Raw genomic sequence first — 26,748 nt, 5'->3', positions numbered from 1 at the left:
TAATCAACACAAACCAAATTCTGTGCTGACCTTTGAGCCAGTCAATACTAGGGTAATTTCAGCAAACATGTAAGTACATGTAATCAAACAAACAAACAAACAAACAAAAAGGTCAAATAATAAAAAAAAGTTGTCTTATAAAACACGAACAACTGATCTGGAATGGTTGGACTTTCAGTTCTGAGTTCAACCACGAGGGGGCGACCGTCTCTCCTGATGAGGCGGAAGCAGTTTGTTCTCATTTGAAACAATTTTGTTGTGGTCCTCCTCTTCCTCGCTAAAACCAGGCTGGGTGCTGCCCATCTGTTTGTTTTTCCCTGGTGGTCAGATTTTTGTCCAGCTACAGAAAATGAAGAAGTTTTTCGATGACATTAAGAAAGACATCAAATTTAAATCCGCCGGACCCGGGAAGAAACTAACGGAAGACACCAGGCAAATAACAAACTTTTTTTTTCTCAGCTGCTACAGCGCTAAGCAGAGCTAGCCGCACAGATAGCTATTTAACGTTGGCTAAACGGGCTTATCTCATAGCTGACAGCTGGTCAGTAATGACTACCGCTTTTCCGTCTCCCAATGTATTGAAGCTAACCACAACAGTGCTAATTTGTTTGTGTTTTTCTTATGAGTGTGCGTCAAACGGCTAACTTATATATTCTTGAGCACGGCGGGGGGCGACTGTATCATTTCAGGGTGACCTGACTAACAGTTAATCCCTGCACAAGCTTGTTTAGTTAAAGAACTAAGCAAACCTGCTTCTCAACAGGAAGCAGAGCTGATGTGATTGTGTTTGTACTGTTGTCGTTGCTACTTAGCTTAGCACTGTCTTTTCTTCTTCCTACTGTGAAGCCACAACACGTCTCCTCTTATAGTGCTGTTTCTCTCCTAATAACCCTACAGTGCCAAGCCTGAGGTGGTGCAGGGCAGATCCAGTGTCAAGCACGATCGCCATGGCCCCAGTGAAGGAGCCCAGAGGGCTGGAGCTGCAGCCTTGGCCAGGATTGAACAGCATCAGAAGCCGAAGGTTCACACCTCCCAGGACGCCATTAGGACCCAGGGTGAGACATGCAGCCCTGTTATTACACCAGGTGGTGTCTCAGATCAAACACAAATGAACGTCAGCCTCCTCGTTTCAGTTGTGGGTATTAGAATAATTCAGTTGTGGGTATTAAAACATGTTTTGGACTGTGAAGCACTCTACGGATTATTATAGTTGATCTGTTTAAAAAAAATCACATCTTCTAAATTTGTTGTCTGCTACTGTAATATATCCAGTATGTGAAAGAAACAGCCACCAAAAACATTTATTACCTCTGAAAAACCACATAATAAAAGAAGTCACCCACCCATTCATTTTCTGCTGTTAAACTGAGGTCGGTTATTAAGGGCAGCAGCCTAAGCAGAGAAGCCCAGACCTTTCTCCCCCCTCAGATATTTCAGTTCCTCCACTTGAGGTAGCAACTTGTCCCTGAACCAAAGAAGTATTTATTTAAAAAAAGCATTGTTTTTGTATTCATGGGAAAATTTGCATCAAGTACATAATCTTTATGTTTATATTAAGATGCTGATCCTGTGAAGTCAATGGAAAGTAGATATGATTAGATACTGTTTTAAACTGATAAAGCAAACAGCAAAGATTTTTATTTTGAGGTAACAGTTTTGGTTAAAAAAAAAAAAATTATTAACTGTTATAAAATATTCTGGTTATAACAGTTGTTTTCTACATGTGCTTGCAGTAAAAAGAGAACTCGAGGCCGAGGCAGCTGCACTTGCTGAAAAAGAAAAGGCAGCTGCAGCAGAGGTAAGTGTTGCATAAACCAGAATTGTGACACAATTTTCATGCTAATTTTGGTTCACATTGACTGTTCTTAACTACTTAAAATATTTCATTTTTTTCTTTCACTTTGAAGAAGACAGTACTCCTGATAAGCTGTTTTCATGACTGATTAAAGTAAATATTCCTGTTTATACACAGCCTATCATACAGTGTCCAGTGTTGAAAAGGGCAGCATAGGTGCAGACAGCTGTTCATCTCAATGTCAATTTGATAAAAGTAGGTGTCTTTCTCCAGCCAGACAGTGGGCTTTTGTTTTAATCTTCCCTTATTTCCCTTAAATCTGTTCAGTACTAAAATGTTTTTATCACAATCCTGGTGGTTTTCTTTAGTTGAAAAGCCAGAACTTTCTTTTTTTTATTGGCACCAATTCTTTTTTTATATGAAAAAAAAAACCCTATATGCTTGTTGAAACCTGAATTATACATGTCCTTACTGGAAAATACGTCAGTGGTTGTGAGGCCTTATTCAGAATATCAGAAAAGGAGCCGGCTAGTTATGTGAGCTGTATTAAATTCAGAGGAATAGCGGTGGCCTGTTAGTGTGGATGAAAATTTTATTACTGAATCTAACAACACTGATTGACATTTTCCTCCAAGGGCTCCAAAGTGCCAGTGAAAGATCCCACCCTTCTCTCAGTATCGGGCGTCTATTTCATCTGTCCACTAACTGGAGCCACATTAACCAAGAGCGACAGGGAAGTACACATTAAAGAGGCCATTTTAATGGTATGTCTGAGGATGTTGGTTCAGTTATAACGGGTGTGCAGTCAGACTGAATGCTTATCTAATCGGCGCTTTTGATAAACATGCAATTTTTGCCTGCAGCGGTTTGAGGAAGATGAAGTCGAGGCGTCGGTTATGATGATGCACACATTTAACAAAGACAGAGAGAAAGTGAAGGCTGCTGTGGACATCATTAGCAAGTAAGACGCTGATTTTGATGTTAATTACATATGTAAATGTTTTATGCTGTTGTCACAGATTTTGAATATCTGTTCTAGACATCAAAGGTTTTTTTTGTTGTCATTGTTTTGTTTCCAGATATGTTGAAAATATATGCAAGAACCCCACAGAAGAGAAATACAGGAAAATTAAACTCAGCAACAAAGTGTTCCAGGTGTGTAACGTTCCTCACCTACTGGATCAAGACTATTTGTAGCAGACTTTATGGGATTTCTATAAGAAAACAAGATAATTTAGCATGTCTTATAAGATTCCTTGTGTTATTTCAGGAGAAAGTAAAGTCTGTGGAGGGCAGCAGGGAGTTCCTGCAGGCTCTGGGCTTTACAAGTGTGATGCTTCCCATAGAGGGCCAAGGTAAATGAATAGTGATATTTATGAGCAGTATGTGTCTGCTCACCTGCCAGCGATTTTCATTTATGCATCATTCAGTCTTTACATTGTTTTAACGCGTGCCCACCTTTCACGGAGATCAGAGGAGGAAGAGGAGTTCCTGGTTTTGCCAGAACAGAGCCCCGATGCGCTGGAGCTGATGAAGGAGAGGAGGGATCGTCTTCAGAGAGGCGAGCCGGTCAGAGCGCAGCTGGACAGGCAGCCTCAAGCTTTCAGGCCGTCTCCTAACGCTCAACGCTTTGAGCTGCCGCCAGAGTTCTACAACCTGACGGCGGAGGAGCTCAAAAGGGAGCAACAGCAGAGGTATAGACTCACTTTCAATCCAAAACATGGATCTAATTCAAGTCAGCTATAAATTCTAGTTAGATGGTAGAGAAATGTTGTCTCTCTTTTCTTTAATGAATTGTCTGTGCAGTCAGATCAATTACTTGATTTCACTCGCTGTGGTAGCAGTTCCAGTGGAATGGAGTAAAGATCAATATTTGTCTCATAGGATTTGCAATTTATCTGTGACAGTGTGGTTAGAGAAACTTCATCCCTGTTTGAATTTATCCTACAAGACTGCTGTAAAAGAACCACAAGTAACAGTTTGCCCCTAAATATGCTGGTGATCAAACTAGGTTTTGGTTATATTTGTTCCACATGGTTTCCAATTTTGAGTAACCAAGTAAAGAAGATTCAGAGGAGACAGTGACAGTCTCCTGGATGTGTGCAGTAGACAGGGACCCCTCGATGGATCATTAGTTCTCATAACTTTGCAACATGATGTAAAGCGATGGTAAATTCTGAGGTGGGTCCTCTATGGATCGGACTTGTCCAGCACATTCCTCAGATGCTCGATTAGACTGAGACATGGGGGCAAGAGGGCGCAGCCATTAGGGAATACTGTCTCCATGAAAGGGTGTACAACTAACACCTTTTTTTAAACGACTGCAGCATTGAAATGATTATTTATTTATTTTTTAACTCTTAGTTGTCCTGGGTTGTATGGCAGTATTTGACTCTAGGTTTCCACTATTAACAGCACACCCAAGAATAATGGATTATTTAATGCTGATGTGCTTTTTATAGCCTCTGGGTGTGTCATGTGCCTCTAGCCAGAAAAGTTTCCCTGGTTTACTAGTGTTTGTCTATCAGCGAATGAGTCCCTTGTGTGTTTCACAGGAGTGAGTTAGTAGAGAAGAACGCCATGCTGCGCACTAAAGCCATGAGGGAGAAAGAGGAACAGAGGGAGAGGAGGAAATACAACTACACCCTGCTCAGGGTGAGACTACCTGATGGAAACCTGCTACAAGGTGAAGCCACAATTTAAAATGTACTCCAAGATTAAATCAAATTGAGTAAACAAAAAGCATTTTACTCTGAAAAATCCTACACATTGTAGTTTTGTGGGCATTGTCGACACAACTGCTCATGATTTGTGACCCTCTCAGGAACATTTTATGCCTGGGACCGGATGCCTGTGCTGTTTTCATTCATGCGGGAGTCTCTGGTGGACGGTTGGCAGCCCTTTGAACTGATTGCTCCTGGAGGTCAAAAACTACAAGAATCTGAAGACGTTGCTCTCGCAGAGTGCAACTTGGTGGGTTGAAATCAGAATCTACTTGGCAAACCGGCCTGTGGATTAATTTTTTTTGTCAGTCCCATTGTTGCCCTAACACGTAACACTGTATTTAGTACTTCTTTCTGATGAATGTGGACACTGGGAGAATGAAAACAAACTTCAACGTTAAAACCCAAAGCACAGAGCAGGGGTTTTAATTCAGGTTTTAGTTTGTGGCAAAATTTTAGAACAGAGTGAATGTTTGAGGTCATTTCTAGTCGGGTAATATTGATGTTGAGGTAAAGTGTCACATTTACATTTCAACTACTACTTTTCTCCCTTTTAAACGAAAAATAATCTGTATTGTACTGACTTCCCTTATATTTTAGGTCCCTGCTGCGCTGCTCACGTTTGCCTGGGATGCAGCTGTGCAGGCTGATATTGCAGCTGCAGGTGGAAAGAGCCCCACTCTCCTCAAACCGGAACTGCTGGAAAACATTCGGAGCCTGAGCTGAGCTGGAGTACTCTCTCCCGAACCCTCCCCTCTACCTCCCTCTTTCCTCTCACACTACTGGGGTGAATTCGGCCCTTTACTAGTGACACATTTATTTTCGCAAACTCTAACCTAAGTCGGTAGCAGTGATAGATTAGGGGCAATGTTACCCTAATATATTTGTTGGGCTGAGCATAATCTCCCCATGGGGATGAGGTCACAACACAGCCTGCTTCAGCAGGACATGAAGGAAGCACTGCTGACAGATGGAAAGAGAAAGCAGGAGCACATGGTTGTTTTGCATCCCGAATGTACATGCTGTGTAGTAAACAGACTCTGCAGCTGCAGTCTTTCCTGTTCTACCCAAGTCAGTCAGGTAGAGTTTTCAAAGCATGTTGAGACCCTGTTTTAACTGTGTCACCACTTCCTCCCCTTTAGAAAAAAATAAATAGCAAAGACCGTTCAAGATACAGTTGTTGAATCACGTTAAGTATCTCAGCTCCTTCAGCGGCTCCTGTGATTTTGGGTTTTTTTTTTAAGGCTGCTGGGTGTCAGTGCACTGGCTTTACTTCAGACTTGAAATGCTCTGTGCTTTGTTTGGCGGTGTTGAAGATTAGCTCAGTGTAGTCTGTTAACTGATTTGATGTGATACGAGTCTGGCTTTATTGCTGAAAACATACATAAGCTTCTGTTGCCCTTTTGTCCTCTGCTCCGGAGCGGCCTTGAACTCCTTGGTGTTACAACACAGACTGTCTTTTGTTGTTGCTTCAGTATGAGCATGAGCCTAAATCAGAATTCATAAATCAAAGTTTTTATTTTGGATAATTTTGAAATTTATGTTGAGATAAAACAGAGGGGTAACTTAAAAATAATTAAAAGATGAGGCCCATATATATAGTTTTATAATTGTGTCAGCCATGTGGTGACAATGTGAAGGCAATTCTAGTACTGGAATCAAGTATTTTGTAAGTTTGTAACAATGAAGGATATTTTGGGGAGTAGGGAGGGGCCTAAACACCTCTACTATTACATTGTTCACACTTAAATGATTAATGTTTGAATTTTATGTTGAAGCTTTATGTAACCAACTCCACCCTGGCATGGAGATGGCCAAATTTCTGGCAGCATGGATTTCTGTTGTATTGAAAATGGTGGTTAATTATTTTTTGTATTTGTTTGCATCAAACACTTATTTTTCTCCACATAAATGTTCTGAGTACATGAAAACACCTCAAAACACCAACTGTCCGAACTGAATCCAGTGACAACTCAAGTTGCAAAAGAGACTGAAGTTTCAAAGTTTATTCAAGCTGCATGTTTATTTTGGTTGTGATTTTGCTGTACATGAGCATTTACCAAGTAGAACTTTAAAACCTAATTACTTTCTCCTTGTAGTGGTTGGTTAAATGACAACAGCCTACCTCTTACCATTTCCATGCATCACAAGGGAAATGTACACAATTATGTAACATCAGTCTAAGGTTAGGGGATACTGTCTTTTCCCCTCTTATGTTGCTAATAATGGTCAGTTGCACACTGAACACAAACAAATTAGAACTGGGTGATGGGGAAACAAACTGGTGTCCACTATTTCATTCACAGCCCAGGTTGAATCAGCCAAAAGAAACATTTCTGCAGTCTAACACTTGTCCACAGGTATTGCATAAAAGGGATGTAGATCTTTCATTAGCACCATAACAGTATGAAAAATTAAGTGAGCAGTTGTGATCTGTCCAGATGTTTCCTTCCGAGTGGTGTTCTGTTGCTTTTTAAGCTGCCTGTAATAACGATCGCTTGCAAAGCCTCTTCACTTTTAACAAACAGAAGTCTGTTTAAAAAAATAAATAAAAGTTGTCTTTGGAATAGGAAATGTTTTCTCTTCTTGTGTTGGACATGTATTTATTTGCAAAGCCTTCATAATATGTGCAACATCTTGACGTGCTGATACCTTAAATGTGAAATTAGTTTAGCAGCCAGCCATTTACTGCTCTCAGATTTGGACCCTTTAAAGTCAAGTGTATGATATTTAATGCGTTATTGCAGATTATTTTCCCTATGAAAAAAATCAATAAATAAATTGCAAAAAGAAAAGAACCCGTTGTAACAAATATGATACAACTTAAAATTCATATATGCAGACAGTTCAACAATCACTCCATTTTCATAAAATTATAATTTTCTGGCAATTATTTTATGGTTCTGGCTTTAAAGGGTTAATTAGATGAAATACAAAGTGTCTTTAACCAGATTACGTCATCTTATTAGACTTTTAATGGATGTGTTGGTGGGGAGTTTCCCTCCTCTCAACTGGTAAACCATGTTAGATAGGGCCCCAGTTTTTTTGTTTTTAACTAAATAACAGCAAAATAAGTCAGAAACAGGTTACCATCTTTAAACCAAATTAGAGCTGCTAATACTCCTCAGCCCCCCTAGCCAGCTGTAACCAGGTAGATGGTTTCCTCTCCCTGAGCCTGCTTTTGGGGTCTCTTCCTGTTAAAAGTGAGTTTCTCCCTCCCACTGTCACCAAGTGCTGTCTGTGTGGCTTAGTCTGATTGGTGTTCTATCCCTTATCATATACATTCAAATTGGCTAAGGTGAACTGCAGTATCAGTATTCAGATGTTGCTAAGTAGTTTAGAAACAGCTGCTTTACGTGATTTTTCAGCACAAACATCTGTACCGTGTACCAAGAATGATCTGAAAAAAAGAAAATATCCAGTGCGCAAATATGTTGATGATGTGATGTCAGAGAATGGCCTGATTGTTCAAATAGCGACTCGTTACAACCAAGATATGCGCAAGAGCATTTCTGAATACACGTCTAACCTTGAAGTAGATGGCTCTCCGGGTATAACTCAAGTCAGCTAACAACAGAGAACTGATGCTACAGTTCGCACACCAAAATGATCAGCAGAAGATGGGAAAACTGTTGCCTGGTCTGATGAGTGAATTTCTGGTGCAACACTCAGAGGGTAGAGTCAGAATTTGGCGTAAACATCAATATTACTCCTGACTATGTTTATTCCTTTGTGACAACAGTGTATAACAGCGATGACTGTTTCCAGCAGGATAAAGCCACGTGAGCCTAAATCACCTGGCACTGGTTTCTTAAACATGACAGTTTACTGATGTTGTGTAACAGAAGATTTAGGTAACACGTGCATCATTAATATATTACTTATCAACTGTCAAACTTAATTGCCCATTGTGGGACAAATATTTTCTGAGTTTAGTTCCATGTAACAACTCAGCTGCCAGTTTGCTTGTTTTTTACAGAACTCTACTAACAACTAATATATATAGGTTTTGTTATATAGAATAACAAAACATCCCAAAAAGACAAGGAATAAACTGTATATAAAAGTGCAGTACTTTTATTCATGTTTAATTGATTTATCCTGTTCAAGTATTCTTGAAAAATAAAGAAAATACATATTTATAAAACACTGTGACACTGAACCTAACTGTACAAGTACAGATCTAGCAACTACTCCAGTGAGTTTGTCAGGTTTAGAAGTTGCAGAATAAATGAACCCATGGAAATCAGAAGAAAATGTACAGATGGACTTTAAGCTTCTCGTTTTGGTAACCTATATACATTAGAAAATATCACATCCACAACTTGATGAATTGAACATTTCAAAAACCGTAAATAATGTCCTTGATGTCTTGGATGCTTCTCGTGGAGGGAGGGGAGAAAAAAAAAAAAAAAAGGCCATTTGTGTTCTGCTTTTCTCCCTGTTTAACCCAAATCTGCAGCAGCAGCTAAAGCAGTGCCGGAGAAATTCACCTTCCCCTCTATAGGCCCACGTTAAACACAAATATCAGACATAATCAATGAATACTGGAATACTGGTCAAGCCTGTCCTTATTCAAACCAGTCACCAATATTAGGGATAGCTGCTGTCGGCCCGATGGCTGCTGACTGAACTGAATTAGTTGAGAGGGAACTCAATCCTGAGCAGAGTTTACCTGCTACGAGTTACCCGTATCTTAGGTGCGTCATCTTACTTGAAGACTTGATTCTGTCTGGCACACTGTGGAGTTCAGATCCAGCAAGCAGGAATTTCTAGGCTGAAAAGGGGTAGTCTGACTGGGTGAAGACTGCCTGTCCTGCACTCAGACAGTGTCGAGGGCAGACGCAGAGCTTGCAGTGGGGAGAGCAGCAGTGTCAGAGGGGGTTGTTTCGATTGTACCATCTCCCTCGCTGGACGTCTCTTTTGTAGGGCCTGGAAAAAAAGAAAAAGAAAAAAAGAAGTACAAATGTAATAAGATTTAATTTAGGTGTCTAAAATGTATACATACACTACTAAAACTGAATAATATATATAGGAAACTGTAATAAACAGCTCAGGTTAAATGCTTGGCTCAAAGTGGCTCTATTGTGCTATTAATTTCCAGCTCCATAATTTTATTCTTTGACTCCACAGTAAGTTTCCATACTTGACAATTGAAAACAATCCCCATTTATGTTATACTGGGTCTTGGTGGTACCCCTCAGTTCACCCACTTTCAAACCTTTTCTGACATGCCCTACTTCAGAAGCTGAAATAAAAGTTCACTACACCGTTTTTAAAATCAATCACTACCATCAAAATCCAACTACAGACTACTGGAAACTTCTTCTGATTGACTGCTACTCCAAAAAAGGTATGAACAGTAGATGACTATGTTAGGAGCCATTCTCATTGGCATTATACAGAATTAAGAGTAAAATGAGCATTTGCAGCAGTCTGAACTCTGAGCTTTTGCATCACAGGAATTACTCGTATATATGCTGGCCTCACTTGATTGTAGCCATGTTGAAAATGAACACTTTCACATCCATTTATTCACTATTATTTTCCTGTGATGTCGTTGAATCTTGGTTTAAACCTTAAAGTTGAAAATTACGGTTAAAAGGTAAAGTTTTACAAAAAATAATAATCTTCCTATGCAGCTTACCACTTTGGGTAGAAATAATTACACAGTCATCTTCATCATCATCCTCAGTGTCAGCTTGAAAACCGTCAGCCTCCATTGTTTCCGTCTGGTAAACAGTAAAAAGCTGCAGTCAGTTTAAGAAAATCCTTTCACGTGTCTGGTAACATGATATTAAAAGTGGTAATGTGAAGTGGATATTTCATTGTAGACCAGTCCTGCAAACAGGGCTTTTAAAAAAAATAAAAAATTAGAACTCTCACAATCCACCTTTACCTACCTGCTCAGGATCATTACATCTCTTCATAAACTTGGTGATTGACATGCTGCCTGTGCTCTTCCTTTTGTTAGCGGATGAAGGGGTGGTGGAGCAGCTCTGGGGAGTTGTGGGAGAGTTTCCCTGAGAGCCTGTGGCTGCCTGGGGTTCTTCACGGGGTTCTTCTCGAGCTCCCGTGGTGAGGTAGGTCCATTGGCAGGGCACTGGAAGAGCCTCCTGACCAAAACGGGACAGAACCTCTTGGTGCACATACCAGCAGCATCGCCTGTGGGCTGAACGCTTCTCATAAACAGCATTGTTCTTGATGAGGCGTCGCAGCTGCATCCTGATCAAAGCAGGAGGGAAAGGAAAAATCTCAAGACAATACAACTACACCATATAAACATAAACGTCCACACTGAATATTACATTTACTGTTCCCTAACCATTGCTTTACCTGCTGGGAATGTTTTCTGCTGGGTTCTGAGGGCTGGACAGAACAGGAGGAGATGAGGAGGTGGTCTCCTGGCGACAAAACTCCCGAAACTCATTGATGATCACTTTGCTACTGTTGAGATTGCCATGCAGAAGAGGCAGCAGCTTACCAAGTACTGTCCAAGACGAGAATATTAGGGAGTTATTCATTGTGATGTCATAAATACATACATTTATTAGAATTTAAATACATTTCACATAAAAATCAAAAGATTTATTTCCTTGAAGAAAGAAAGAAAAAAAAAAGCCAACAGTGCTGAGCAATATTAGGCTAGCGTAGAACCATGACCCATTCCGCTGCCAAAATAAGTTGATCCAGAGTTTGCAAGACTTTATATAGACACTTTACACCTCCTGTTTTACCATTCATCCATGAGAAGATAATTGATAACAGACGATTTTTCCTGCTTTTATTTTGAAGGCTTACTCTAGAAACTCTAGTCTAAAACTTTTATTTCGTAAACACGCTGGTTACTGTATGGTCAGAATTTGAGATCTCAGTTACAGAGGTGGGTAGTAATAAGTTACATTTACTCCATTACATTAACTTGAATAAGTTTTGGTGGAAAAAGTACTTTTAAAAGTACCTTTATTACACCATACTTTTTACTTGAGTACATTTGTGAAGAAGAACTGCTACTTTTACTCCACTATATTTGGCAATATTTGACTTGTTACTTTTTTTAAATAATTAATTTCTAGTCTAATAACATTAGATAATACTACTAATAATGGATCATGCCGCCATTGGAGTTACCTGTAACTCTTTCACCAATCAGATGTAGCCATGCAGTCACATGACCAGATATAAAACACATTTTTTAAAATGGCAGAGGTAGCTAGAACTGAAGGGGATGAACACCCTTGCCCTCATGTACAAAGCATGTTTCACGTAAAAGCAGTACAAAATAACAGCTGTATAACCAAAACAAACCGACATTTCAGCATAACAAAAACTCAACATCTAACCTGAGGAAGCATGCTAAATTTCGTTTTTTTAGCTGTGGTTAGGTGGATGTCATCCTTATGTTACAGCAGCTGTGTTGAGCTCAATTCCTCGGTGGTCAGCGTACTGCAACTTTTTGATGTGTCCATACTCCAACACACATGAATTAAACGGCTGAATTGCCACCTCAGCATTGAGTCAAGTACTATAGAGTCTTGCAAATGACATCATTTTATTCTGGTGTGTAGCGGCAAGGACACGTTTAATAGTTTCAGGACACTGATCCCTCGAGGACTGGAGCTTGACACACGTGGGTTATAGGATCACAGTCTTGAGCCACATTAAAAATTAAATGATTTAAAAAAAAAAAAAAGGATGCGTATTTCCAGAATCACTCCCTTTCTCTGCTAGAAACTACATTGGTAATTAAGCTGTTTTAATATTTTTCTTTTCTCAACAAGTGACTTTTTGTTCTGACTCCTTCAATGAACTTCAATTATGAGGTGTAGAAGTTTATAACTAAGAGGAAGGCTAAACATTTTTTTGAAGGAGACCATTTGCCACCACTGCTTAGCCTTGCATAAGTTCTGATTTGGAATGTAATCTGGAAATCATCGCGAATTGTTTGTGTTGGCTATGAATGACAAGATTTTGTTTTAGTAGTTAGTAAAAAACATCTCCAGTGTGATCAAATTTTCATGGCAAACATCCTATACAGCACAATAATGCCCAGACCTAATTCTTTTGAAAACCATACATCTTTCCACAGGTCTCAACTTCATCAGACATCACCTAGATACAGAGTTGGATGAGGCCAGTACAAACAGTAGCCTATCCGATGAAGATGACGTCTTTGGATCCATGGGGTCAGGAAGCCAGAAGCAGGGAAGCTGGAGATGTACCTTTCATGTATATTCATTAGAAATATGGATCTACTGCATAGCTTTCCTCACATCAAGAAACTGTCATTCAAAGTCAATACAGCTCTTCCTGCATCTGGAGCCTGTGAGGGACTTTTTAGTCAGGCAGGACTTGTGTTCACTGCTAAACAGCTAGTTTCACAGCAAGAACCTTGAGAACTGCTGCTGAAGCTTAACGATCACTTCACTAAGTGAAGAAATGGCACATTTTTTGCTAAATATGCAGATAGATGCACACCCATACAATTTATGGTAAAGTGAGCCGCCTTGTATGTTTGTACCTAGGTTGAAGTTGCCTCGTTCTAATGTTTTTTACTCGCTCCATAATTAATCACAAGAGGAGCAGGCAGCTCAGGCAGCTCTTCAATCGATCGTGGCTCAAGAGTTGGGCGTTCGCCTTATAATCGGAAGGTTGCCGGTTTGAGCCCGCGGCTTGGACAGTCTCGGTCGTTGTGTCCTTGGGGAAGACACTTCACCCGTTGCCTACTGGTGGTGGCCAGAGGGCCCAGTGGCGCCAGTGTCCGGCAGCCTCGCCTCTGTCAGTGCGCCCCAGGGTGGCTGTGGCTACAATGTAGCTTGCCATCACCAGTGTGTGAATGTGTGTGTGAATGGGTGGATGACTGGTTGTGTAAAGCGCTTTGGGGTCCTTAGGGACTAGTAAAGCGCTATACAAATACAGGCCATTTACCATTCAAACTTTGCATGCAAGCAAAACATCTGACAGACACTTACATTTTTCTTCTCTCTGAGACTTCAGTGACATCTCCTCTGGGCTGGGACTGTTGTCTGCTTTGGGTAAAGGCTCCACCAAGCACACAGCATATGACTGTAAAAGTTCAAAGCCAGGTGCTTCTCCCTCCCAGATGCAGCCCCTCACCACCGGCTCCAGGACCTTCATCTTCTTCTTGCTGGACATAAGCTCATCCCACTCCCTTGCTTTCAGTTTCTGACGGAGTTTCTGCTTTTCCAGGTCACCACCATCCTGGGAGGTTTATTGGGCATTATCAGTTGTGCGAACCGCCAAAAGAAACTTTGCCAAAGTATTTTGAAACCAGAAGAGTCAAACAATTCTGTCAGTAAGGTGACAGAGGGAACTAATACCTGTAGTTCAACTCATACCTCTTCTTCCAGTGCCCCTTCATCTTCTGAAAGGTAGCCATGAGGAACAAAGAATCCATCATCGTCATCGTCATCATCTTCTCCTCCCTCTTCCTCATCTTCCTAAAAGTGATCAAGAGTTCACAGCTTTCTAACGGGTAAAATAATCACTGTCACAGTTGTTACCAGCCACAAAGCATAACCTGTATCGTTTTCACCTTGTAAAAAGAAACGCGCATAGCTGTCATTTCATACAATCATGGCATGGCTGAAGATGCATACTGTAACGTCAACTATAATTTAAGATGGATTTGAATACTTTGGTAGGGGTTGATGAGTATGGCAATGGATAAACAAACATTTAAAACCATATGAATGAGTTTAAAATCAGTCATATGTGTGGTCCAAGTGCTCACAGTCAACATTTTGTGTCATGGTTGAACAATCACATCACATCAGGACTTTGGGACAACAATCTGTGATTTCTATATAAATCATGAGTGATTGAAACGGGTCAGTTTCAATGATTTCAAAGAGAAGAAAAAAACAAATGTGGGAGTGTTGTTTGACGAACAGTAATACCTATACGTTTATATGTCTGCATGTGTCTAAATCGGTTATTAAATGGGGGGGGGCAAAAAAAAAAAAAGAAAAAAAAAAAAGACTTACCCCTTCACTATGAGACAGGGACTCTCCTGGCTCTTCTTCCTCCCATTCTTCATCACTGTCCACCTCATAGTCAAGTAAACCCTATGGTCGTAGAGAACAGTTGCTATCACTACAGCTACACATAAACTGGCAACCCACATAAGCACATTCACCGCATGGTGCATGAACAGAAGACATTAATAAAATTACAAATGAAGGTTTCACCTTGTCTTGTCTAAAGGGGCAGCGAGGTGAGATGTGTAGACTGTTCTTGCTCCATGTGCCCCAGTAGGCTGGACGGTAATTCTCACGAAACTGCAGAAGCTTCATGGGCCCATAACGTTTACGGTCCGGCACACTATCTGGTTTTGGCCCTTCCACTGCTATACAATCCCTGAGAGAGGAAGAAAAATCCCACAACAAAAGCTTGAAGGACTATTTTAATTATCTTTTTTTCCCCCCAGTTTATAAAAATGATACATGAGGACCAATTTAAAACAATTTTATTGTTCTACAGGCATTAATATATAATCCATTTGTACTTTAGACTTTGGTCATTCATTTGAATTATGTTTGTTTTTATACTTTATTGTCAGACAATTGGACAGAATAGAAACTGTAACCATCCTAGGGCCAGTTAGGAAAATACTAATTTAATAGTTGATTAAATTTATCTGTGTATTCTAGAGATGTGGCACTGACACTGTGTGAAAGAAGAAACTTGCATAGTTATCATTTCACCTTTCCCCCCTGACGTTTTACAGCCCAATTTAGCTGACTTTGATATAGCAGATCTTGTTCAGACTAACTGACCAAAATGCCTTCAAAATACTTTTCCTGACTACAAATACACTTGTACTGCTCAGAAGCAGCTGTGTTGCTTCCAGTCTGTGTTATACATTTTACTTTTTTATATTTTTCTAATATTACAGTTTTAACTTGTTTTTAAAAATTAGATGTTCTGCTTGTTCATGTTTGCAACTGGGCCACCTCTTTCAAATCAACATGCTCGCAATTAAACTGACAAACCCTGGGTTAACTTAAGCAGTTAATAACCAAGATCATGTGACCGCCTCTGCCCAAGGAGTCTAAACAAGGGATTACTGCTGCTGTATATAGATTTACAAAACAAAAGTTAAATTGGGATTACCACCAATTCCAGTCTCACCTGAGTGAGTTGGTCTGTCTGGGTTTTGTGGGTCCTGACTGTCTGGGTTTTTGCCCAATCCAATCTTTCAGTCCATTCGTGTTATCAGCAGGATTCAACAAACATCGGTCCAGTTCCTCCAGAGCAGACTCTTCACACTGAACCCGGCACAGTGGTGCCAGAGCCATGTTTTCTTTGATCTCAAATGGAGCAAATTTCCCACACGCAGCTGCAAGTGTCTGAAATGACAAGGGAAGAAAACACATGGCAATTATTATACTGGAGGTTCATGAAGTCAATATAAACGAGAAGCACTAAAAATGCAAACCTCCGCCAAGGTAGCTCACTCTCTGAGCAGCATTTACCTTTAATATTGTACTTTTAACAATACATACTTTAAGTTTGCAGTGCAGTGAAAATCGTGTAGCAGCTGTATGAAAGAGGTTTGCTTTGATTACACAAACCTTACGTAGGAGTAGATAATGGATAATGGGCACAGATTTTTAAATAACTGAATGTGAATACACTGAGCTTGTTATACAATGTAACAGTGGTTAGTTAAAAATACACTGCAGACTGCTCTCTTTTTGTCTTAACAATACTTGCTGTAAATATTTAATGTGGGTGCAGTTTTAAAGAAAAGACATTTTATGAAACTGTACAGATTTTGAAGGAGAGATCAGAGTTTAAATGTGACATCCATCAATTTTCTTGTCAGGTTAGTGAATCTACTTACCTTTGGAGCCTGCTGGATCTTTGATTTTTGTAGAAACCGCGTAATTTCTGCTTTCTCAGCTTTGAGGCGCTGTAACAAAACAGAACAGTCAAATGGTTCATTTTGAATGTAGAACAACATGCTGAGCACATAACTGTCAAAAAAAAAAAACTTACATCCTTTTCTTCTTTCAACCGTTTCTCCTCCTCTTTCATTCGCTTCTCTTCCTCTTTCTTTCGTTTTTCTTCCAGCTTGGCCCTATGGCAGATGTTAACAAAAATATTTTACCAAATCTAAACTTAAAAACAAAACTTAATTCAGATTAAATGAATAGACTATATGGATTCCTCTATCAGCTGCCCTATATGTCGCTTAAATGACTGCAAGTGTGGGGGGGGAAATATAAATATATGGATAACCCAAACCACATTCCATTTCATCTCCACTGCCACAACGGACACAGAAATCTTTACAACCATATGAAACAATGAAAGTGTTTTCACTGTTCAGATTCCTCCATCAGCTGACCTGCAAGTCTCTCAAATGACTGCAGGTGTGGCGAAAAGTATGGACAACTACAATGTAAAACAATAATCCATTACTTACTCCATTTTGGATTTCCGCAGCTCCTCTTTTGCTTTTAGCCTCTCTGCCTTTTCCCTCTCCTCCTTCTCTTTTTTCTCCCGTTTTTCTCGTTCATCCTTCTCCTTTTTCTCCCGTTTTTCCCTTTCTCGTTCCTCTTTTAGTTTCCGAGCTTCTTCCTTCTTTTTCTCTTTTGCAGCTTTGGCCTCTTCCTTCTGCCGTTCCTTCTCCTGTCGCAGCCGGAGTCTGTCGTCTTGTTCCTGTAAACTCTAAATGTCAAATATTTATCACTTTTTCTACAAACTGATAAAGTGGGTGAAGAAATATGACACACAAAAGGCTCACAAACTCACAAAATAAATAAATAAATGAAAGCAAACCGAATGCAACAATTTGGGTTTGTTTTTGGTTTTTTTTACCTTCAATGAGCGTCTTTTGACCTTTTTTTGATCTGCTGGTATCTTGGGGGTGGTCTTTGACTCCTGTTAGTGAGAGAAAAGAAATATGGCTCAAGATCATTGCCTGTCTTTCACAAATGCTCCTATGTTTAAATTTTAGCAATGTTAAATGTTAACAATGGTATAATTACTTCAATTAACAATGACATTTTTCTGAAGAGCCAAGATTCTCTCTCTCTCCCCCCCCCCCAAAAAAAACAAAAAAACACTGTTAATTATTAATGGTTTAGTACTTTAGTGTTATGCATTACATGAGCAAATATCAAATTAAAGCAATCTATTGATGACAGGAAGCAAATACTCATTAGAAATCTTGTTTTTTGTGTGATATGTGCAGATTTATATATATAATTTATATTTTAAAACAAACTCTTTGAACACTGATTATGTCACGTTTGTAGTAGTATACTGCCCAATGTGGGCTGCAACAAAAAGCAGGGCCACAGAGTGCTGTACATACTGTAGGTGTAGTAGCGGGTGTAGGGTCATCCGTCTTGGACTTTTCTGGCGAGCTTTCAGACGGAGAGGTGACTGATGAAACTGACTGCATGGACCGGTTTCCCAAACTAGAAACATTTTCTGACTCATTCAGCTCCTCTGCTTCAGTGTCAGAATCCTGTGTTGTGTCAAGCTGAGAGATGGATGCGGTGTTGTTCTTTTCCTCCTCTTCTTCCTCCTCCTCCTCTTCTTCATTATCATCATTGTTGATTACAACAGAGTCTAATGTTTGCGTTTTAGGAGCGCCATTAGCACTGCAGGACTTCTCAGGCGAAGCCGTTGTGTCTTTGCAGTGATGCTTATCTTTTGCTGGGACGCAGGGAGAGGCTGAAGCAGATGAGGCAAGGGGCTTTAAAGGAGATGATGTGTTGTCCTCAGTCAGATCTATAATCATGTTCTCATCTGAAGTTGTGGTGCGTCTACGGCTTATGAAGCCATCAAGTGGCCCACGACCATTAACCAAAGGTGGGCCACTGCGCACAGAAAGAGGAGAGGATGCATTCTCATTCTCCCTGTCTGAGACTTCAGGTTCAGGGCAGGAATGGGCACAGGGGCGCTTAGGTGGCTGGTTCTCTTTAGGTGCAGGGTTCAGGCGCTTGAAAGGAAGACGGGCTGGAGACAGAAGAAAATACGGATCATTTGGAGCTGCACCACTGTGTATGATGAAAGACAGAATTTTGATTCAATATATTGATGAGGGAAAAGTAATACAGAAAGTCTAGAAGTAAGTAACAGGCACTGTTAGTGCAAGGTATAATTTTACAGTAGACAGCACAGAAATTATGAAACATTTAATCTGCATTGTCTCATTTCTCATTGTCAAGGGTAATATGTTTCACAAAATGTAGAAGTAAAAATTAAACATTGCATTTACCTTGTACAAGTTTCTTGCTGGCATTGTTACTTGACTTACAATCCATGCCTGAAAAATGAAAACAGACACGTTAAAAGATAATTAAAGTAAAATTTCACTTCATGATATTCATTTGTTTTAAATAACTTGCCAGTGAAAGTGCTCAAGAAGAACAAAAAAAGACTATATAATATAACATAATATAATAAGATTTTATAAATATTTATCAATTCCTTATTTATTTCTGATAAATCTTTAATTAGAGAAAGGGAATTTCTGTGGAAACATTAGTTTAGGAGCACTGTTTTGTGGTGTAAAAACATGTCACCAATGGCAAAAGCTTTGAGAAAAGTGATTGTAATTAGTTGGAATATTTGAAACATCTGTGCCTTTTAGAAGCAAATAAACTACTTTCTGAGCCCCAATTCAAATCAGTTGTATTGATACAGTGCCAATTCACAACAGTCACATCAAGGCACTCGAAATGGTTTTGATGGACTGAAAGAAAAAAAAAAAAAAAAACTGAACAGGTTTTAAACTTCCAAGTATCATTATCCATCTTGGAGCCTATCCCAGCTGTCTTTGTAAAATGACTGCTATTGCAAGTAATACTTAAAACACAGCGTTTAACGTTTTTTTCGTATGTACACACAATAAAACAGTTACACTCATGCTGGTAACCTGTTGAGGCCTACTTCCCCCTCCCCACTCCCAGCAGAGTGATCAGACTTTAGGAGAAGTGGACCAGTTATCAGAACCGATATTGGCATTCATCAATAAAATATTTATCAATAGCCATACCCCCACAAAAATTATATTTATCCATTTAAAAAGCAAAACAAAACACTGGCAACACCACTTTTTAGTGTTAAGATTCTGCTTGTAGTAAAATAGCATTTACTGACTAGTGTCATAACAACAGTCCGAGAACCAATACTAATCGATTGGCATTAAATTCATTTATCTGACAGTAAAAGTAGCTCTTGAATGTGCTGTATTAACGGCACAATACGCTGCAACAACAACATTACACCGAGTATAGTAGATATGTTTGGCTGGCTCTCCCGCCAACCGGCGTATGCATCGGTGCAACAAGGCCCGGTAGAGTCCACAGGGCAAGCGCCTCAGTTTGGGTCTGTCAGGATACCTTTTACCTGCCAAGCGCTGAGCTGAAACCTCCCTCGAAACAACAACTGAGGATGGTCGTAACAACACGACACAGTTACAACAGCTTCAAAACGTCAATGTGTGTAAAGCTAAAGGGAAGGGAGCAGCTTTGACGCGTTAACTGTGACCCGGCTTTCAAGTTTGCTGCTAAGCATCTAGCCTAGCAGCTTTAGCTAAGCACCTGAGGTAGAGCTTTGAGTTGCAAAGTAGAGCAAAAAATACAACTGTCATTCGGTTAAAGACCTTTAATTGACAGTTAGATTTGGATGGATATAAATACCGACCAACGGAAGCCTAGCTTAACTAATTTAAACGTTATCCGACGCTAAAAATTTCCGGAATGACGTTAAGTGACATTATAACAGCAAAGTAGCAGGTTAGCTGCACATAGACTTTAATGACTCAAGACAATGGCGCATATTTTTTTAAAAAAACAATACGTGTGTGTCTCGTCCTATTGGCACTAAATAGCCTCGCGAGATAAAACAGTTTTTAGCGTTGGATAACTTTATAGTACGCAAATGACAGTTTTGTCAGTTTGTCAACTCTGTACGTAATTAAGACAAAACTGTACTTTGTCTATGATATACATGTAAACATGTGTGCTTTAATGGCATTCAGGGCCGTAGCATTACCTCTTCTACGAGGAGTCGATGCTGCCAAATGTCCTTCCACCGATGGGTTTTCAGCCGCCAACATCCCAACCACTAACCCGGTGCTTCTGTCGTTAGCTGTGTTCTCCGACAAAGTGACTTCAAAATACCCTCAAGGTTCACGTTAACACCCGAAAATACACCGTGGTAGCAAACCAATATTGTGCTGCTATTCGAACGACATGTATAGCTAATTTATTTCACATAAAACATAACACATACTCCTTCCTACAGCTCCTACATGCTCCCCTGGTTTACCCTGCTGCCTGCCTCGCGCTCCCGAGTCGGAATTGGCGGGAGCCTGTCACTTCCATCAATGCTCCTCACTGATTGGCCCAAAAGAAGTTACCGGCTGCCAAGGGGCTGTTTGATTTGTACTGCGGCGCTGCACGTTTATGCTACTGTTCACGTTTTATAAAGCTACGTGACTTATTCTTGGCAGAAAGAGAGTTCTAGACGCTGTCTGATAGTATTTAAGATGTGAACTGTAACAATAAAAGTCTATTCTCTCATGTCATTCAGTGGTCTAAAACCAATTTAACTTTATTATGCCGACACTAGCCACTCCATAGGGGACACCTGATGCTGTGAACCAAAGAACGCCCAGTGTAGCTGATGATTCGGGCTCTGTGATTGGCAGAAGAGTTTGACTTTCTGAAGTCATGGTTGCCATGTTGTGTGAAATAAAGGAATGGGCCGGTATAAACTCCCGACTATTCCGGTGTCCCGGACCAACAGTTTTTTTGTGTCAGGAAAGCGGCTAAATGTTTATGAATGTGTTAATGAGGTTTTCATTTCTCTACTTTATGATTAAAAAGGCCTCTCCTATACTGTTTACAGAGAGGGGACTGGGTGGAAACGATGTCATGTTGAAGTCACGCGTTTTCCGTTTACCGCTCGAATGGCTGCTGGGACGTGTAGTTCTACTGGTCCCCTGTACTTGCCGAATATAAACAGTTTTGAACTACATGTGGTGAACGGGGTAGCGCAGTCGCAGATGATGGGTCGAAAAAGCGCATGCGATTCCTAAATGATTCCAGGACCCCACCGCTGTCGTCGACTGAACCGCGAGGATATTCTGTTAACCCGGTAAAACCGACATGTCTTTGCTGTCCTTTTTCTGTACAGACCATTGCTATTCAAATGAAGCAGCAGCGTGAAATAAAGAGTCACTGAGCTCATATCTGCTACTGTACGACAACTAACTGCTTAGAAACACGCCTTAGCTGCTATCAACTCTAAAATGTCTCACGTAAAGCAAAGAGTTAATAACTTCACGTTGGCATTGGTAAAAGATGAAAGTGTTCCTGTTGGCGTATTGAAATCGATATTCAATTTGAGCAAAGTTGAAATCTGCAGTTCGAACTAATTAGAGGGTTTACTGTTCCTGCAAGTGGTCGAAGGTTAGCTTGAATTTGTATAAATCAAGGTTAGCACTGGCAGAAAATTAATGACAGTTAAATATATAATTTAAAAATGTGTGGAGATTTACGTCTCTTTTTTGTATATTCCTCTTTTTCAGGGAAGACGTGGAATTTCAAAATGGCAGGTTGGTTACTATCTGTCTATCTAAAGAAGGGGTGGGCTGCAAAATACTTGGAATGCAATTTTTACTCCCTGCAAAAACCTTCCAGTGGGCCACATTGGACCCCTTTAGCAGGCCAGTTTTGGCCTCCAAGCCTCATGTTTGAAATCTTCTTATTTAAAGTACAACTCCACTATACCTCATTTTCTCTCTCTCTCCCTCCCTGCACTGTATTCAGATATATTCAAATAAAAACTATTACTATGGCAGTACGTTTATGATGTAATCTTGCTTCTTGTTTCAGAGCGGGCCAATAACTTTCCACCCCTGCCCAAGTTTGTCAAAATAAAGCCATGTTTTTACCAGAACATTGAAGAGGAAATACCTGCGCCCCACCAGCTGCTGGTACGCAGAGTCTATATCCTCTGGATGAGTAAGTGTCTTCAGTTTCTTCAGAACAGGAAGCATATGGATTCCTTCCATTTTTGCTGAGAAAGTACTTATTTCCCTTTCTTTTTTTCACGCACGCTTATTTCTCCTCTTTGCAGTGTATTCGGGAACGCTGTGCGTAAATTTAATTGGATGTATTGCTTGGTGGGCCGGGGGTGGAGGTGCCACAAACTTTGGCTTTTCCCTGCTCTGGCTCATCCTCTTCTGCCCCTGTAGTTACACCTGCTGGTTTAGACCACTCTACAAAGCTTTCAGGTCAGTTATCATTTAGTAATTGCCCTAAATTTATGAGCAGCTTCTGATTACACACATGCATACATTACAACTGTAGCATAACATCAGGCGTACATTAAAAAGTTCTTATAAATGCAAAACAAACTCAGATGACACATGATCAAAATCAAATGTTTACCCAGGGAGTAAAACTGGCAGAGAGAAACACGAATGGCTTTCAAGCATGTTCCAAAGAAGAAGAAGACTATAACGAGCAAAGGCTCTACGGCAAAAGCTGTTTTGTTTTTGTTTTCCAGTCTGGAATGCTTAAAAAGCAGCAATAAACATAATATAGACCAAGAGAAAATGAAAATTCATCTGTATCTAGTTGCATTATTCCAGAGCTATGCCAAAAGGTGCAGGTTTTACTGGTTTTACTTTTACTCTTCACTTTTTTTTCTTAATTTTTTCTTCTTTTTTTTTTTTAAAGAACACCCCTGTTATCTTTCCAGGGCTGCAGTTCCAGTTAATTGTTAGCGGCTGCATGAATTCTTAAACCCAGTAGTTTTCAGCATTGTACACAAATAAATGAAACAAAGTAATTTAGGCCCCTGTCACAGAGACCTGGTTTGCTGACCCAGTTAAAAAAAAAAAACAAGCATTAATCCAGTTAACAAAACTAGTGAGGGGGGGAGGGGGGGGGGGGCAATCACACCTGTGGACTATGCGGCATTATATCCTGTTATTTGTATTTCCTTTGCTGTGGGCAATACTAAAAGTATTGTAAACAATAGGGTCATTATATATGAGTTTTAAGATCAACTGAAGGTTTTTCAGGGTGCTTTTAGAACAACCCGATAATAATGAATTACAATACTCGAGCCTACAAATAAAGATGCATGAACTACTATTTCACCATGACTCTTAGACATGACGATTCTAATTTTAGACATATTGCGCAAATGCAAGAAAGCAGTGCGCCATATTTGGTAAATATGCGCATTGAAGCACATATCCTGGTCAAAAATGACTCCAGGATTCCTTTGCCAAGGTAATGCATTTCAGAGTAAGTATCACAGTGTTTCTAAGCTTTTTAAAGTAAAATAAACTCGGTTTTATCTTAATTTAGAAGCATTACATTAGAAGACTTTTTATGTCTCTTAAAAAAGTCATAGCTTTGAATCAGTTAGATGTTGAGTGAGCTTAAGAGAGCTGCTTGCACCACGTGTCAAGAAAAGTGGTCTAAAAGTATTTCCTGAAGATTATATATCTGATTCAAAGCTCTCAGTTTCAAGGGTTTACATACTACTATCTGCATGTGTAATTTTGTGTCAGTATGTTCAGGAAAGATGAGGAAGATTATGATCGCCTCCACCAGGGACATGTATGTTTTTGTTAGCATTTGATTGCATGCATGTATGTCTCACTCTCTGTAAACATGATGGCTTCAAAAGTTTATCATCAATTATGGTAAAACTTTCTAAGCGTGTGGAGTGGCGTCATGTTAATAATCCATTAAAATTTTACTTCCATCCACCGAGGTCTTCAAGATCATCTTAAGGATTTATTGGTTGAAAAATGACCAAAAGCCTTTTAACTTAGAAGCTAAAGTGGGGTGTGTTGTCAACATATAGAACGTACTCTATAAAGATTTATAATATCATGTTACAGTTCATCTCTGATCTTTCCTTCAGGGTAATAGATTCATCTGAAGGTCAAAGTAATAATAAGGCTAGATAGAGATATTTAAAATGACAATTGGTTTTCAGACTGACAAGAACATCTTGACATGGGATACTTTTTGTGTATATTGGATTAATTTTATTATGAAGTCGATGTGTACAATACAGTAACAGGTTATAACATTTTGAATATAAGGAAAATGTTCCTGAATACGTTATTTTGTTTTTTGGGGTCAGGGAAACAAACTTAACTTGTGATGAAAAAACTTTTTCAATTGGTACTTATTACCAAATAGTTAAAAAAAAAAATACTAAACAGTGAAATGAATGCTTCATGTGTACTATATCCACATAAATTTAAGGTTATGGGATTACAACATCCATAGCTTGAAGCTTCTAGTTGAGCTTTACAGCTATATCAATCTAGTTTTTCTGGAACTAAAAATGACCACATTAAATCAGTGTGAGATGCCAAGTCCCCACTAATGCCAGCAAGCCTCCATAAATTTTGTGGGTGCATTATTTGTCAGATAATTTTCTTAAACATGCTCTAAAAGGTATCAGCATAATGGAGAAGTCTAATTCAATGATTCACATTTATAATGGTAAAAACAAGCAAATAGCAGTCTGCTACAGATGCCTGTCAAAGTGACCACGTCCCTAGTTGTAAACCTTAAGAAAATCTAAAAGGATGAGTTACAAAAATAAGTTAGATACTGGCCCATAACGGTGGACATTTAAACTTGCGCATCTGTGTTGATTTACTTGGTTTTGGAACCAGCCTCTTGTGGCCATTCGAGGAACTACAGTTTTGGTACTTTTTTGCCATTGGGTTAAATTGTGCGAGGAATTAAAGGTTGTTAAATTTAATGTCTTCAAATTCACACGAGTTAATAAAAGCGAAAAAGGTGAGCTTTTTTGGTATTTAAAATTGAAAATAGAACAAATCTAATTGAAAGAAAAAGATTATTCATAATTTTGAGAATAAAGTCAAAATGTTGAGATTAAGGTCACAATTCTATTTTGAGGAAAAAGTCAAAACGTGGAGATTACAGTTGTCGTTACGGCCACGGTTGCAATACCCTCTGAGTTAGTAAAATCGTTCTTGGTAACTAGGAAGAATATGATTTCTCTTTTAACACATAATCATATTCTGGCGATAAGGACATTAAAAAGATGGTCAGATTGGAAAAACTTTGAAGTAGATTTTGAATTTTTTTCTCAAAATAGTTTTTCGTTTTAATCTTGAAATTTCAACTTTCTTCTCAAAAGTATCGGCAATATTTCTTTTCTTATACAGCCCTAATACTCATAGAATGAACTCTTTAGAACGGACAGAAATCGACCCATCCGGTCGCGGCAGAATGCCCCACCCCTCCCTGAGCCTGGTTCTGCTGGAGGTTTCTTCCTGTTAAAAGGGAGTTTTTCCTTCCTACTGTCACCAAAGTGCTTGCTCATAGGGGGTCATATGATTGTTGGGGTTTTCTCTGTATGTATTATTGTAGGGTCTACCTTACAGTATAAAGCGCCTTGAGGCGATTGTTGTTGTGATTTGGTGCTGTATAAATAAAATTAATTGAATTGAATATAAGCCCCCAAAAAGTTTGATCAGCTCTGACTGTGCTGCTTGTTTTCTGATTTGAATTTGCACCCATCTTTTGAGTTTACTGAGAACATTTTCAGCTTTTCTGTGACTTGTTCATGTTTCTCTGCAAGTATGTGTGGTAGTTTGACTCAAATCTTGCCAACAAGAAGGAAGAAGCAACTGTGCAACAGAAATGGAAAACCTTCGGGCTTTTTTTCTACTGTATCATCTTTGTATTTTCTTTTCTTATTTTCTTCATAGGGCTGACAGCTCGTTCAACTTCATGGCCTTCTTCTTCATCTTCTTCTTTCAGTGTGTCTTGGCCCTCATCCAGGCTATCGGCATCCCTGGTTGGGGAACATGGTAAGTTGAACCAAACCTGCTTTGAACACCGCACATGTTGGCTGCTAGTTTATTTATTTATTTAGTTATTTTATGTTGTTTTGGGGTTTTTTATCGGATTGGGTCATGAAGGTTTCTCTCTGATGATCAAGGCAGCTGGAAAATGTGCTTTTCACCACACATGGCTGTTTCTCATCTGTTCAATAAAAAAAATCATGAAGTTAACATATAAGGAGGTGAAACATTTCAAACTGTTTTAAAATTCAAAATATTTGCCATCTTTAGTCTGTTATCTACCCAGTTGTATGTAAATACAAAATGAAAGTGCATTTTATTTTTATTTTGTATATGTTTGAGCTGCAGAATAACAATGT

At 39.4% G+C, this 26,748-nt stretch overlaps 3 protein-coding genes across 5 annotated transcripts in view; 2 read left to right on the top strand and 1 right to left on the bottom strand.

Annotated features, from left to right (window-relative positions):
• Positions 1-230: 230 nt before the first annotated feature.
• Positions 231-8,895, top strand: ubxn6 (UBX domain protein 6). Its single transcript, XM_085150949.1, has 11 exons — positions 231-432; positions 898-1,055; positions 1,734-1,798; positions 2,431-2,559; positions 2,659-2,756; positions 2,875-2,950; positions 3,066-3,150; positions 3,270-3,489; positions 4,351-4,481; positions 4,620-4,768; positions 5,119-8,895. The coding sequence occupies exons 1-11, from the start codon at positions 350-352 to the stop codon at positions 5,242-5,244; spliced, it is 1,320 nt and encodes a 439-aa protein (XP_085007075.1). The 5' UTR covers positions 231-349; the 3' UTR covers positions 5,245-8,895.
• chaf1a (chromatin assembly factor 1, subunit A (p150)) lies at positions 5,708-20,941 on the bottom strand. 3 transcript variants are annotated; one of them, XM_085150945.1, is made up of 16 exons: positions 20,560-20,941; positions 18,779-18,826; positions 17,867-18,516; positions 17,368-17,430; positions 16,973-17,208; positions 16,543-16,624; positions 16,388-16,456; positions 15,673-15,890; positions 14,730-14,898; positions 14,526-14,606; positions 13,878-13,979; positions 13,491-13,740; positions 10,855-11,008; positions 10,422-10,743; positions 10,166-10,250; positions 5,708-9,450 (listed from the first exon to the last, which is right to left on the bottom strand). In XM_085150945.1, the coding sequence occupies exons 1-16, from the start codon at positions 20,621-20,623 to the stop codon at positions 9,341-9,343; spliced, it is 2,703 nt and encodes a 900-aa protein (XP_085007071.1). In that variant the 5' UTR covers positions 20,624-20,941; the 3' UTR covers positions 5,708-9,340. The 3 variants fall into 3 exon arrangements, with proteins under 3 accessions (XP_085007071.1, XP_085007070.1, XP_085007072.1); XM_085150944.1 differs by having other exon boundaries at positions 16,973-17,217; positions 20,560-20,937; XM_085150946.1 differs by lacking the exon at positions 20,560-20,941 and adding an exon at positions 19,912-20,482 and having other exon boundaries at positions 16,973-17,217.
• A 567-nt stretch (positions 20,942-21,508) lies between these two features.
• scamp4 (secretory carrier membrane protein 4) overlaps positions 21,509-26,748 on the top strand; it is a 12,158-nt gene continuing 6,918 nt past the window's right edge. The window contains exons 1-5 of the mRNA XM_085150956.1: positions 21,509-21,666; positions 22,100-22,126; positions 22,407-22,535; positions 22,651-22,807; positions 26,294-26,395. Of these exons, the coding sequence (XP_085007082.1) occupies positions 22,120-22,126; positions 22,407-22,535; positions 22,651-22,807; positions 26,294-26,395 (395 nt within the window). The 5' untranslated portion in view covers positions 21,509-21,666; positions 22,100-22,119. The remainder of the gene's footprint in view (positions 21,667-22,099; positions 22,127-22,406; positions 22,536-22,650; positions 22,808-26,293; positions 26,396-26,748) is intronic.

This window comes from Neolamprologus multifasciatus, chromosome 23 (assembly GCF_963576455.1).
Source record: "Neolamprologus multifasciatus chromosome 23, fNeoMul1.2, whole genome shotgun sequence".
In the NCBI taxonomy this organism is placed as follows: domain Eukaryota; kingdom Metazoa; phylum Chordata; class Actinopteri; order Cichliformes; family Cichlidae; genus Neolamprologus; species Neolamprologus multifasciatus.
Note: the sequence above shows the minus strand (reverse complement) of the source record. Positions and strands in the feature narration are given on the sequence as shown.

Excerpts from the sequence above, each read along its gene's own strand:
- ubxn6 (XM_085150949.1), top strand. The coding sequence starts at position 350 with ATGAAGAAGTTTTTCGATGACATTAAGAAAGACATCAAATTTAAATCC. Across the intron at positions 2,560-2,658 it reads TTAAAGAGGCCATTTTAATG|CGGTTTGAGGAAGATGAAGT; the intron begins GTATGTCTGAGG and ends TTTTGCCTGCAG. Across the intron at positions 2,951-3,065 it reads TCAGCAACAAAGTGTTCCAG|GAGAAAGTAAAGTCTGTGGA; the intron begins GTGTGTAACGTT and ends GTGTTATTTCAG.
- chaf1a (XM_085150944.1), bottom strand. The coding sequence starts at position 20,623 with ATGTTGGCGGCTGAAAACCCATCGGTGGAAGGACATTTGGCAGCATCG. Across the intron at positions 17,431-17,866 it reads CACCCGCTACTACACCTACA|GAGTCAAAGACCACCCCCAA; the intron begins GTATGTACAGCA and ends TCTCACTAACAG. Across the intron at positions 16,625-16,972 it reads CTGCGGAAATCCAAAATGGA|GGCCAAGCTGGAAGAAAAAC; the intron begins GTAAGTAATGGA and ends CATCTGCCATAG.